This window comes from Haliotis asinina, chromosome 5, assembly GCF_037392515.1.
Source record: "Haliotis asinina isolate JCU_RB_2024 chromosome 5, JCU_Hal_asi_v2, whole genome shotgun sequence".
NCBI classification, from domain to species: Eukaryota; Metazoa; Mollusca; class Gastropoda; order Lepetellida; family Haliotidae; genus Haliotis; species Haliotis asinina.
Window position 1 is genome coordinate 63,139,093 of NC_090284.1, and position 13,305 is coordinate 63,152,397.

The 13,305-nt window shown below is 38.8% G+C and overlaps 1 protein-coding gene across 50 annotated transcripts in view; it reads left to right on the forward strand.

Moving 5' to 3' along the window:
* The window catches only part of LOC137285016 (ankyrin-2-like), a 184,514-nt gene that overhangs the window by 124,973 nt on the left and 46,236 nt on the right, over positions 1-13,305 (forward strand). For 32 of the 50 annotated variants that reach the window (XM_067817140.1, XM_067817150.1, XM_067817144.1 and 29 more), the window contains 10 exons: positions 548-571; positions 2,894-2,990; positions 3,452-3,680; positions 4,255-4,506; positions 5,008-5,083; positions 5,427-5,630; positions 6,082-6,210; positions 6,971-7,068; positions 10,619-10,706; positions 12,348-12,548. In XM_067817140.1, coding sequence (XP_067673241.1) covers positions 548-571; positions 2,894-2,990; positions 3,452-3,680; positions 4,255-4,506; positions 5,008-5,083; positions 5,427-5,630; positions 6,082-6,210; positions 6,971-7,068; positions 10,619-10,706; positions 12,348-12,548 — 1,398 coding nt within the window. The remainder of the gene's footprint in view (positions 1-547; positions 572-2,893; positions 2,991-3,451; positions 3,681-4,254; positions 4,507-5,007; positions 5,084-5,426; positions 5,631-6,081; positions 6,211-6,970; positions 7,069-10,618; positions 10,707-12,347; positions 12,549-13,305) is intronic. The other 18 variants (XM_067817149.1, XM_067817139.1, XM_067817154.1 and 15 more) reach the window with 3 other exon arrangements.

Consider the following 13,305-nt stretch of genomic DNA (forward strand, 5'->3'; position numbering starts at 1 on the left):
GGCAACAGGGGGCTCTAAATAGCTGCCGTATGTTGACTTAGTTTTGAATGAGTGACCATAGTAATGGAAGTTAAAGTGAACAGAGTTGCTTCCCTTGATAGTGCAAAGAACTTGGGCCTGAATCTTTTGTTTGCCCTGGATATGGTCAGTATTCTGCTGATTCTGTGTATCATACAACCTTGATGATGCTGACACTATTGGTGGCTAGTTGCTTACTTGATTAATCTGTGTTACACTATGGCTGAGGTACAGCTGAATGTGACATGGCCACCAGTCAACACATCACCAGGTTTTCAGCTGCATTTCAGTCGATAATACATAAAATACATACCAGTAACAACAATTTGGTGTATGAATCCTTGTACGTAGATGTTACCCATTGAGAACATTTCTTCCTCTTGTGATAGCGAACTTCCAACCCAGTACAAAATGTAGTCATGTCTACACTCTGCGATATATGTTCTTGCTGTGTAAATGCCCAGATAGTTGACCTTGACCTTTGCCATTTAATGTATTGCTCTTTCTACTTTGTCTTTGCCGCAATTAGGCAACAACTCTCACAACAGCCGAGGTAACTGTCCTGCCTGCCAGCCACTGCTCTTAGCTTGTCTGTCCGTCCGTCCGTCCTTGCATGCACATCCTTGGTTCCCCTCCTGTTCATTCTTGCTCTGTCTTCACATTCTGTTTCATTGCTATTCAATGTAGAAAAATATTCTCAAAATATGAATTCAGGTGTTGGAATTAAAGTCAAGTCATAATTCATAGGTGAAGTTTGTTCAGATAATATTTAAGAAGAATTTATGCTTTATACAAATGGTTTGTCTGGGTTTATTATTAACTGTATACATATGTGTATATTTTTCTTATAAATTCCTACGTTTTGGGGATTAACTTGGTTTTTGGTTGAGGGTTTTAGATAAAAGAAATATCCTTCCCTCAAAATCTTTAAACAGAAGTGGTAAAACCATTATTGTTAATCGCCATGACAGTGCATACAGTGGCCATGCTTGTTTGAATGATGCTGAGATCTTCCAGAGCTGTTCATTGCGACCCCTCCATGTGTGGCTGTAATGGCATCAGATCCCCCTAACCTGAGAATGCATGGCATCAGTTCAAATACCTACTTCCCTGCCTGTGTTCATTGGCTATTGGATCCTCACAAGCGATTACAGGATCCACATAGGATCTCAAGAACTCTTCAGTATCCAAATATAATCTTGAGATGTTCAAAATTTGGTACAACTTAAGATTTGGAATATATCTTTAATAAATATTTATGAACATGTGTTTTATCAGATTTATCACTAACATAATCCTTCTCTTCCCGGCCCCTTTGGAACACTTCTGGGATAATTGATCCATTGTGAAACCACTGTGTGAAATAATATTATGCCAGTTTTCGAACAGTGTTGTTTTTGCGAGTTTGATTGAGCAATTATTACGGAAACAATTTCAATTGAGTAGAAACATCTGGGCTGTGTCAGCCAATATGAAATCTAGGGTGTGAAATAAGGTCAAGCCATTGTATCAGACAATTTTGATTTTCTGATTTTTGATGATTAATTGAAAATACATATACACCTAAATTATGCAAGACAAAAAGAAAAATAAATATGTAATCAACTCTTTAGCATGTCCTTAAGTGTAACCATTACTGAAAGAAAATCTTCAGTGAAATCTTATTCTTCCTGCTTGGGAACCACAGTGAAAGGTGTTTCAATTACTTTGTTATTTTGCATGTAGATTGTCCAGATCAAATTTGAAATGTTTTCACAGTTTGTGAAATTATTCAAAACAAGGTTCTTACTTAACAAAAGTGGTATAATACACAAGAAGTTAAGAGTTCCCTTTTTAATCATGACTTTCGTCATATAATAAAATCAGGTGTTCCTTAACATTTTTTAGTGGTATAATATGACTGAGTGTTGTCATGAGTAGATAGTTCACACCTGGACCCAACACACATCTTTGTAGCTTAGACTGGCAGTGGTAACCTATTTCTGCACTAAATTTTATGGATTTGGAATTCATTTTGGGATGGTTCGATTCTGTTTCAGACACTAATAAGTCAGTGTTTATTAATATGAATTAGTAACAATTGGCTGAGTTAGATGAATGTCGTCATGATGCTTCCGTGATGCCTAGACTGTGTTTAGTTGGACACCAATGCGTTGGCGATGTAGCAAACATCCTTCTGAATTCATAATGGTGTCAAAGTGGTGTTCACGTTCGGTGGTAGGCTTCCGTAGGCTAGCTTCAGCCATTGTTGTAATCATGCGGTTTGAGAGATCAAATCCCATTTTAAGATTCGTTTTTAACTTGATGAATTGCATGGAAAAGGGAACCATGCATTAATCTAAACAGAATCAAGAAACAAACTTTCAAAACTTGTGTCATGTATTTCATATGAGTGTCTTGTTTTGGTATTAAGTGTTGACCATAAGAACGGTTTTAATTTCTGTCACTTGGTAAAATAGCATTGTCTTGTTATTCATGTTGTAACTACTTCTGTCGCTAAGTGAATGGAGGGTAGCCTGTTGGTTACAGCATTTACTTGCCACACCAATGGCCTGGGTTTGATGCCCCACATGGGTACAATGTGCAGAGCCTGTAGCTGGTGTGTCCAGCTCAGCTGCTGCTCAAATATTGCCAAAAGCAGCGTAAAACACATTGACTCAAACTCATGTTACAACCAAACTATTAGCATAACATGAACGTCGAGCTGGGACTGTAGGTAGGTTGTGGAAGAATCCGGACGTCAGTTGTGCGTACTGAGTCACTTCTTCATTTTTAGTATAATTACAGAGGTAAGACAGTAAAAATGTTGATTCCACACTTGCTTACGTCAGTGTCAATGTCGGTGTCTGATTGATGACATTATCATGACTTCCAGGCGAGAAGGAACCAGCAGTATGGGAAGACATCACTGACGCGAAGCCCATGTCGCTTGTCAATGACTGTGTGTCATTCACTACAACTGTGTCTGCAAGGTACGCTGATCTTCTTTCATACATAGTGATAGATTTTAGCTGTAGTTGGTGTAGCAAGATTCTTCATATTTCAAGTAAACCCTTAGATCTTCAATGTTTTTAGCAGACGTGAATTCCTTAGTAGTTGAGTTAACTGCTTCTGATGGATGTAAATCTTTGGTTTGACCGGATGATTTTTTTCCTAAGTTTACTGTTTTTGGATAACACCAGTAAATGCATTCACAAAAAAAATATTTAGAAAGATTTTATTCAAACTTGTTCAGGCGCATAGCAAGCCATCTTCGTTGTCTAAGTCAGATAGGTTGCAAAGCTTTATATTTTGATAGTATTTTGCGTACTGCTCAACTGTAATAGCAGAAATCACATGTATGCCCAGGCTTTTTGTAAAATGGTAGCTACGCCCACTGCCATTTGGCCCAGAGCACTACCATGACCAGCTTGGATCTTTCTGTGTTCTGCAGGTTCTGGTTGATCGACTGCCAGAACATCCAAGAGGCTACCCAGATGGCAACTGCACTGTACAAGGAGTCAATCATCATCCCCTACATGGCCAAGTTTGTCATCTTCGCCAAGCGAGACTCCCAGGAAGAGGGCAAGCTGCGCATGTTCTGTATGACTGACGATAAAGTGGACAAGACACTGGAGAAACAGGAGAAGTTTACTGAGGTCGCTAGAAGCAGGGACATTGAGGTCAGTTGATTTGGAGGCCAATGAGTTCTATTTCTGTTTGATATATATGAAGATGTAGAACTGATGATGAATCAGTTTTAGAGAGCATCAGTTCACATTGGTCTCCACATAAACGGGAGCTTTTATTATTGCTTTTATTATTGCTGTAAAGTGTTATGGAACGACAAAGTCAGGATTTCTCAAGGTTTATTGCAACGTTCCATGTTTGTGACATTGCAAAGATGTCGTCTGCTCCTCCCATGTGGTTGGGCACTGCGCATACTCATATCAGGGTGAGCTTCCAAACAAGATTGTCATGGGGAGTAATCATTGTGCTTTACTGTAACATAAAGCATTTAGTATGCTTATCATTTTTATGTCTCTGATTATGGAATATATACAGAGAGAAACAATTCAAGTGTACCTTAGATTTTTTCCAGTTTTCATCACCAGCTTTGCATAGTGCAGTTAGAGGGTATTGGAGAATAAATAAAAACTGCCACGTAGTGGTCTTTGCTTGTTTGTTTCCTTAAGTATACATAATGTCTTCATTGGTTTGTCATCTGTATGTAATCCTGCTGTCTTGTTGTGGCAGGTCCTGGAAGGAAGGCCACAGTTTGTGGAAATGGCGGGTAACCTCATCCCCGTCACCAAATCTGGCGACCAGCTCCATGTCAACTTCAAATCGTTTCGAGAAAATCGCCTACCGTGCACGGTGAAGATCCGTGACCTTGATCAGGAGCCATCTGCCAGAGTGGCCTTCATGAAGGAACCGAAGGTGGCCCGAGGCGAGGCACCACAGTCCCCCATATGCAACCTCAACATCACACTGCCAGACATGTCCAAGGTTAGCTTCACTGCAGTGTTGCAATTTGAAAGAAATAACATTTACTTAATCCTGTTCCTTGTGTGTTTAATGTGATGCATATCTTCAATATCTGCTAGGACATGACTATTTAGGTGAACAGGTGTCTAAAGTCAGTATAATATGTCGTGAAGATGTATCTGATCTTCATGTTGTTATTTCTCAATAGCAATTCTGGACTAGCATAGATTCCTAGATAATATAGAGGCTGCTGTCATATAGCTGGAACATTGCTGGATAGCTTGAACCAGTGGAGCACATGAATGTTACCCTATGAAGACTGTGGCAGAAAAATTTGTCAAAACTTACAAAACATATCAAGTGATAACGATCATATACTTACAATGTGATTAAGTTGTAGCTGGCCTATCAGCTGTTGCTCCTGCTGTGACAAGCACTGATTGACTGGTCCAAACTGAATCCTTTTTATACTGACTGACTGAAATATTTGTGGTCAGTAACACTGATGTTTCTTCCTTTCAGTCTGAATCCAGCCTAGAGGACTCAGAAGCCCTTGAGATCAGGAAAAGGCACTCACTGCTGAGAGAACATGGCATAGGTGAGTTGATTCTTCTCACTCAGACCCACTCAGCGTAGTACAGAGGAATGTTTTGCAATGTCTGACAGTTAAATTGAGAAACTATGTTCATTTGATCAAAATACAGCTGTAGTTTTCAAGAACAGTGCGCTAGTTGCATTTTCTGTGGAAGTGGAAATAAATGTTTGTTAAAAGTCCTTTGCTGTTGACCAGTTAGTTGGTGTTGTTAGTGAACTGAACATCTGTCGTTGGTAAAAAATTGTCTGCTGTTGGTAAGTGATCATCTGCTGTTGGTAACTGGTCGTCTGCTGTTGGTAAGTGGTTGGCTGCTGTTGCTGTTGACGTATTGTTTTCTATGTTTCAGTGGTTCAGGACACTGTGAGTCGAGGTCAGATGAAGCTGACAGACATCGCAGACACCCTCCAGGGAGACTGGATCATCCTAGCCCAGCAGCTTGACATCACCATGTCAGAGATCAACCGCATCAAGACTGACTACAACACCGTCAACGACCAAGCTCTTGCCATGTTAAACCTGTGGGTACAGAAGAACAAAGAAAAGGCAACAGGTACAGTTAGGTCACTTTCACAGAATTACATACACCAGAATACAAACCATCCATTATGCTAACACATCTAAGAGCTAGAGGTTATTTTACACCAACTGAATGTTCTAAGACCATGGACGTTCTCCCTCCCACTTAAGTAAGTCATGCTTGTGGTTGCCGAGGGTGTTCCACTCAGCATGAGGAATGACTTGGTTCAGATCCCTCATGGATGCAATGGCCATTAATGGTATACCACAGTGAAACATTGCTAAGCGGACTGAGTGTACATCAGTTCACTTCAGTGTATAATGGCCGATTATATGTCCTTGTTTTCGGAGTTATGGATTGTTGATGTGCTGTCCAACACTAGCTCATGGCTTGTTTGATTTACAAAGTTTCATTGATGTTTGGGAACTCCTGGATATGAGTAAATAAGGTATAAGGTATAAATTTGAACGTTATTTTGATTCAGGTAATGCCTTAGAGAGTGCCTTGCGTAAGATCAATCGAGAAGACGTTGCCCAGAAGTGCATGTACGACATTGAGACTGTAGAAGATGAGATGGAGGCAGCAGCAGCCAGGGTAGCCATGGATCAGTCAGGTAGGCACTCTGCCAAGGTAGCCAAAGATCAGTCAGGTAGGCACTCTGCCAAGGTAGCCAAAGATCAGTCAGGTAGGCACTCTGCCAAGGTAGCCAAAGATCAGTCAGGTAGGCACACTACCAGGGTAGCCATGGATCAGTCAGGTAGGCGTACAGTTAGGGTAGCCACTGATAGTCAGGTAGGCACACTGCCAGGTAGCCATGCATCAGTCAGGGAGACACACTGCCAAGGTAGCCAAGGATCAGTCAGGTAGGCACACTGACAGGGTAGTCATGGATCAGTCAGGTAGGCACACTGCCAAGGTAGCCAAGGATCAGTCAGGTAGGCACACTGACAGGGTAGTCATGGATCAGTCAGGTAGGCACACTGCCAGGGTAGCCATGGATCAGTCAGGTAGGCACACTGCCAGGGTAGCCATGGATCAGTCAGATAATCACACTGCCAGGGTAGTCATGGATCAGTCAGATAATCACACTGCCAGCGTAGCCAAGGATCAGTCAGGTAGGCACACTGCCAGGATAGTCATGGATCAGTCAGATAGGCACACAGTCAGGGTAGCCACTGATCAGTCAGGTAGGCACACTGCCAAGTTAGCCAAGAAACAGGTAGGCACCACTGTACTGGGAGGGCAGTTGTATCGATGGATCAGTCAGATTGATCAGATGACATTAGTTTGTCTTCGGTAAATTTCAGATACTATTAATCAGCAATGTAACTATAATCAGTTTGAGGACCATGTCATTTATGTTAATTTTGCAGGTTTCGACACATTTAAAGAAGAAGTAGGAATTACGAAAGACTCCATGAAGAGAGGCATGTCCCTCGACGTCCAATATGATGAACAAGACCTTATAAAGGTAGCACAATTGTACTATTCCCCTGCCACAAACCATCACACCCATAGTAAGAATAGGACATCAGAATGGCCACAGAAGTCAGGGATGACTTAATATTGAAATATTTTACAATTGGGCAAATTTATTGATTTTGTAAATCATTTCTGTTGACATATCTGTGGCCATTCTGTTACATAACCATTCTCTTCCCACAGAGGTTACTTCGTATATCTTCCTACGAACCTCTGTCCTAATACAGTCCTTTCATGGTGCGAGTGTTCAGGATTCGTGAGTTTTCAGATTTAGCTTTGCAGTATGCTGCATTGTTTTAAAATTATAATTTCCATATGCTTCAGAAAAAGTAGATCCTCTACCCCAACTAGATGCGCAAATATTTCTTAGAGACAGAACTAAGTCATGTAATGGCAGATCAGTGGCATCTCCATCGCCCTTGTTGACAGCAGAAAAGCTAGCCATTAAATGTTTTGTGTGACACATCAAGACAAGTTCTTTGGAAGAGGAGGGATATTTACAGCCCCACATTTGCCTGTATTAGTCAACTTTGATCTAAGTGGATGTAACACATGTTCTGATTGGATAGAAAAAAGGGAGATAATTCGTTTGGGGATTTTTTTTCTGCTAGGAGATTTTATGAGAACTGTAAAATATGGCCGTAGCAGAAGAGAGATTCGTAGAAAGATATGACAAGTAACCACTGTGGAAAGAGAATGTTCAATAAGATACTAGACTAACAAATAGATTAGATTCACAATTAGTGAAAAAATGTCCAATCCCTGATTAATATATATAGGAAATCTACAGATCAGCAAGTTCTTCTTCTATGCTATGAAAGAAATGAGTGGGAAAAAAGAAAGAGGAGATGGTTCTACTCTTCCTAAAATAAAACTGGATTTGTTTCCTATTGAGAATTGTTTACATTTTTGCAGATGCATAGCTATTTTTAATAAAAAATTTGAAAAAAGTTTAGAAAGATACAGAGAAATGTTGATATCCTCTTGGAATAGAAATCTGTGTTGTTCCAATCAAGTCTTTTGAGTATGTTAAGCTAAGACTGAATCAGGTATTGCAAAACTTGCTGTTTTGTATGAATGTCCCTCCCTGAAAGTTAGACACTAATGAGAGTAGATAGTCACCCGTCACTAGCATTCAGTCAGCAAACAGTTCAGGTCCTTTGAAGTTGGAATTCACAAATGTTCTGTTGTTTTATAAATAATACTTGTCTGTTTGATCAAAATATTGGTGAAAATATATCCTGCTTGTCCTTATAAGACTGTGACTGTTTGTAGCTTGAACACAGACATAATACCTCAACTAACAACTTCCTTGATCACCTGACAACATGCTTGTTTACAAGTCTTGCATTCCTTAAACACATAATCACCTCTGGCACCATCCTGCAGAAATAAGTCTGAGTAATTAGACTGATTTAACCCCTTTTCTGTTGTGGGTTACGATCTTATCAGAAGATCAATTTCAACTCCGGGCCCTGTTCTGATAGACTCACCATATGGAATTGGGGTGTATGAGTACATTACAGCAAAGTCAAACAGGTCATCGTCCTAGTGCCCAGTGCCACCCAACCTACCATCTACCCATCTCATAATGTCCTATCATTTCTAAGCCACTCCCATTTTAGTTTGGCTGCTGCCACTCGACATCTTTGACAGCTTACAGTCGCACTTTGACCCTGACCCTGCCTGCCGATTGGTCGGTCTCTGGCTGATTGACATATTATTATCTCTTGCATGCCACTACCTTATTTCAGAGCCTGGACGATATTAAGGTAGGATTCTCATCCCTGCTGTAACCCCGCCCCACATCGTCCCGCCTTCTCTGCTCAGTGCTTGCTTCCTCGCTTGCTGCTTACCTTGTGTGTCTTAAGTTTTACGCGCTGTTGGTTTGCTGCATATATTAGACACATGGATCACTATGACTAGCTATTGAGTAGAGAATTACTGAACTTCATTTTGTTTATTTTCTTTTGATTTTTTCATCAATTTGTACAATACTCTAATGCACAGAAGTGTCCAAAATATGTTAAGAGCTCATTCTATTATTTTTGGCCTTGTGAAAGCAAAAATTCATGTATGACTTCAATGATTCTGTTGGCACTAACGGGAAAGAACTTTTTATGTCAAGCTGTTAGAATTCTTAGAACAATATAATTACTCCATCACATCTTGTTATTATTGAAGAACACATGATAGTTATTTGAATGTCAGATGTTTCATCATCTTATACCATTGCCGTGTGGAATATACTATCATGCACAAGGTTGCCAAGGCTGCTATGCACACAGCTACCATGATCTTGCGCCTCTCCTTCAGTATTGTTTTATTTTGTCTTTCACATTGCTGCAGAGAACATTCTCTCCAGGCAACCACCTCTGACATTTTCTCATCTTGCCCTCCCTCACTATACGACTTCTCGTAGAGAAAATACCTGGCACCACCCCTCTATACCACCCCACTTTGATAGGACATTTGGAATTTTTCATAATTCACCTAAAAAAATAGATTAGTAGTATTTATATTACATTGTGCTGTGATACTGCATTTGTAGACCGTAGAAATATGTAGATAACATTCTGCCATTCTGCCTCAGTTGCAATCCTCATCTCATCACCTTCATAAATAGTTGTCAGGCATCCAGTACCATCAATGGTGGACTTCGGCTCTGCTCTCCTCTGGAAACCTTGTCTATTTTGTCTCTTACAGTAGAAATTCATCACCATGGAAACAGAGAATATGACAGTTTGTGTTAGTGTGCCTCTTACCTAAATGGATGTATCTAAATGTGGTCTGATATATGTGTTCATTGGTGTAAGCTTGGCAAGGAAGTCTGAAGGTCACACCCAGCGTTCGACAGAAGTGTGTTTGTCATTTGTCTTACACCATTACATGTTAATCCGCTCACATATTTTTCCAAGTTGACTCCAGATATATTTTTGTATCTTGAAAATACCATTTGGTAATTCTGAAGTTTTTATATATATTTATGTAAATATCAAGGATTGATTTGTTTCATTCGCTCATAGTAAACTTTTGACCCTGTTCATAGTCACTCCTTGTGACCCATTCATGAAAACGAACTGCTTTTTTATCATATATTGCAAACAGTTACTAGAATCATTTTGAATTTGATATCAATTGATAGCATGGTTTCAAAACTATTTATCAATCTATTTTGTTTCAATCAATGCATGCTATCATCATTTGATACTAGTAAGTTTTCAAAAAAATATTTTCACTTTATTAATAATACTTTATCCTTCATTCTGATTCTCTTAAAAAAATTATTTACGAACTTGATTATTTTTCCCTTGCAAATTCATGCTTGATATTTTCCAGAATCTCTTTTCAGAAAGATGTGTACTTGAAAATTAAAAAAAAATAGAGAGTTTGAGAGATCCATCCATCTTGAAGAAAACTACCGAAATCAGTTTATCCATACCATGTTTTCATCGGACCTGCTACTCTTTCAGATCAAAGTCACATTGATCTCCATATCTGTTGTCCAGCATGTCTAAGTCATTGTATTTGTCTTACAGGAGTCAGAATCGGCAGCAGAAGAGTCCAGTCCTAGTAGTGACCGAGGGTCTTTTGTGGACAGAACTGCACCTAAAGTAGAAGCTGAAGGTGAGGATTAGTTGTACTGATAGTAGTATCAGTTATATCTTCGTACACACTGGGATCATTAGGTGAAGCCCCATGTTCACATACGATGTATGCCCACTTGTTAGGATTTCTGCTGTATTCAATTAGTTACTGAGTAGAGATGCTTTGAGACTTCGTGCAGTTTTCTTTCATTGGGACATTTCTTTTCAGTCATATGTTAAAGAATTGAATTTGTCCCTTGTCATTCACAGACCTGTCCAAAACATATACTCAGCTGATATGTTTTGAGGCCATTTGGGGGTTTTTTTGGTCCAAAGGTTCTTTGTCAAAGGTTAAGCTTAAATAACATTGTCTTTCAGGGTTTCAGAAATGAATTGATAATGTTCAGATCATTAGGATAAATGCACATCTTGCTCATAATTGAGATTTTGTTGAAATGATTTTTGTGTCATGTCTTGTTTTAGTCCAGTTCTTAGCTGTTTGAAGGTGCTTCCTTCAAAATCAAATGTATTTTGATCTCAGGTCAGATCAATTTTATTTCTTGTTTTACAGATTTTTTACCACAGAAAACCTAAAGGCAGGAGGAAAAAAAATAAAAGTAAAATCACTAATTAAAGTAATATTCCTTCTAAATACTAAAAGTATTTTACTTTTGGCAGTTTATGAAATGTATATGGAGCAAAAAAAAAACAATCTAAAACAACTTTTCTTGTAAGTTTACATTTTTTGCAAATGAAAACTTTAACATTATTTAGGGAGGGAGGGAGGGTATTGGGTTATTTATTATTATTTTTTATTGTTCTTGAAAAAAATATGGCAGGTGGGTCCGTAAAACAAAAAATATAATTGGTCTGGCCTCATCAAAGAAAAAAATTGTTTTAGCAATATTTTTTTCTATTTGTGGCATAAAGATGTACACTACTGAACCTAAGTTAAAGAGCACATGATTTCTCTATATTTCTGTTGTGACATATAAACTGTAGTTGAATGAAAATATAAACTATAGCAGAATGAAAGAATTGGGTCTTCCTCCACTTCTTTCTACTAATGTATCCTATTGTTTATGGATGTACATGTATATATATTTACCAGCACTATGATTATGCCCATGCACACTTGCTAATTTTGTTATGTTGTGAGAAAAGTTGTGTAGAAACTACTATTTTCGCTTTTGAAACTGTGATGATGTATTTCCATAAGGATGTCTGCTGGTGTATTTGTTTTATCAACTCCTAACTTTTTTGTCAAATTCATGAAGCTTCTACAGCCATGACGCAGTAACCAGATATCTGAATTCTTTGCACTTTTGAACATGTAGGGCTCATATATAACTATTAATTCTATTTAAAGCTGCTCAAAACCATTGCTGTTTTTTTAAATTGGTAGAAAATGTTTCCATGAACGGTATTGACATATATTGATAGGTTCCCTTATTTTATGATAGTTTGAGCAGTAGAACATACCAAGTCCCACATAAAGGGTATGTTCCTGGTCGGTAGAAGGACTTATTGTGAAACCAGACTAGCGAACATCCTTAACTGACGTTTCAATACACACACAAACATGAACACAGCCACAAGTTTAGTATTGTAGTTACATGTGAGAAGGATGATTGTTGTAATTTAGCAGGGATATTGACACTTTGCCCGTTATCTTGATCAGCCACTAGCTCCCGCCCGGAATCTATAGCAGAGGAACAGATTTTAGCCGATTTAGACGTGCGTAGGCCGCTAGCAAAGACAATGTCACCAGAGGAAACAGCAGAATCCTCTCGTAAAAAGAAAGAGGCTTATCTTAGCCTTGTTAGTGAAATGGATCGCCTTGCAGATGAGCAGGAAGCCCTGGAAAAATCACAGAGAGAAGGTATTCATGGCGGCCATTTTGACCCCTCTGTTTGATGCACGTGCCTGCATTTTCCATGCATGATAATATCAAGGATACTGAGCAGTCTTTTCATCATGGCATGGAACTTTCAGTCTTTTTACCTGCCATTCGAAGTTGTCACCATAACTGTCACATTAGGTAACAAGCTGCATCATGCATGATTGACCGGGAAACGTTGCATCAGCATTTGTATGTTCCTTAACTCCCACTTTCTGGACTCATCCAATCATGTAGCACTTTGGCATCAATCATCCAGTCATATAACAGAGTGGCATCTTTCACCAATCATCCAATCATGTAACACTTGGACATCTCACCAATCATCTTATCACTGTTGTTTTGATGTTTCTGTAAATAGATTTTAAGGTTGTTCACATGTCAATGTTATTTTTGTTCGCTTTATTGTCAACTGAATATCGTGAGGAGACAGAATCAAGGTTCCATCATACCATGAACATTTGAGATAACTGGCAATAAAACACCAGATATCATTTTTTATCAAATCCTTCATGATGACATTTGTAAACAATGACAGTTCCAAAATACACTATTGCTCCTCATATCTCTATTTATTGTAAACAATATTTCCTGTTGGTTCCAATTCTCATTTTTATCCCTCATCCCAAAGTGGAATATAGGTTCATACAGTTATTTTTGTTATCAAATTACTTCAACCTTGACATCTGTTTTAAAGTTGTTCCTGTTGTAATTTGTTGTCACACCTATGTTGTAGCAT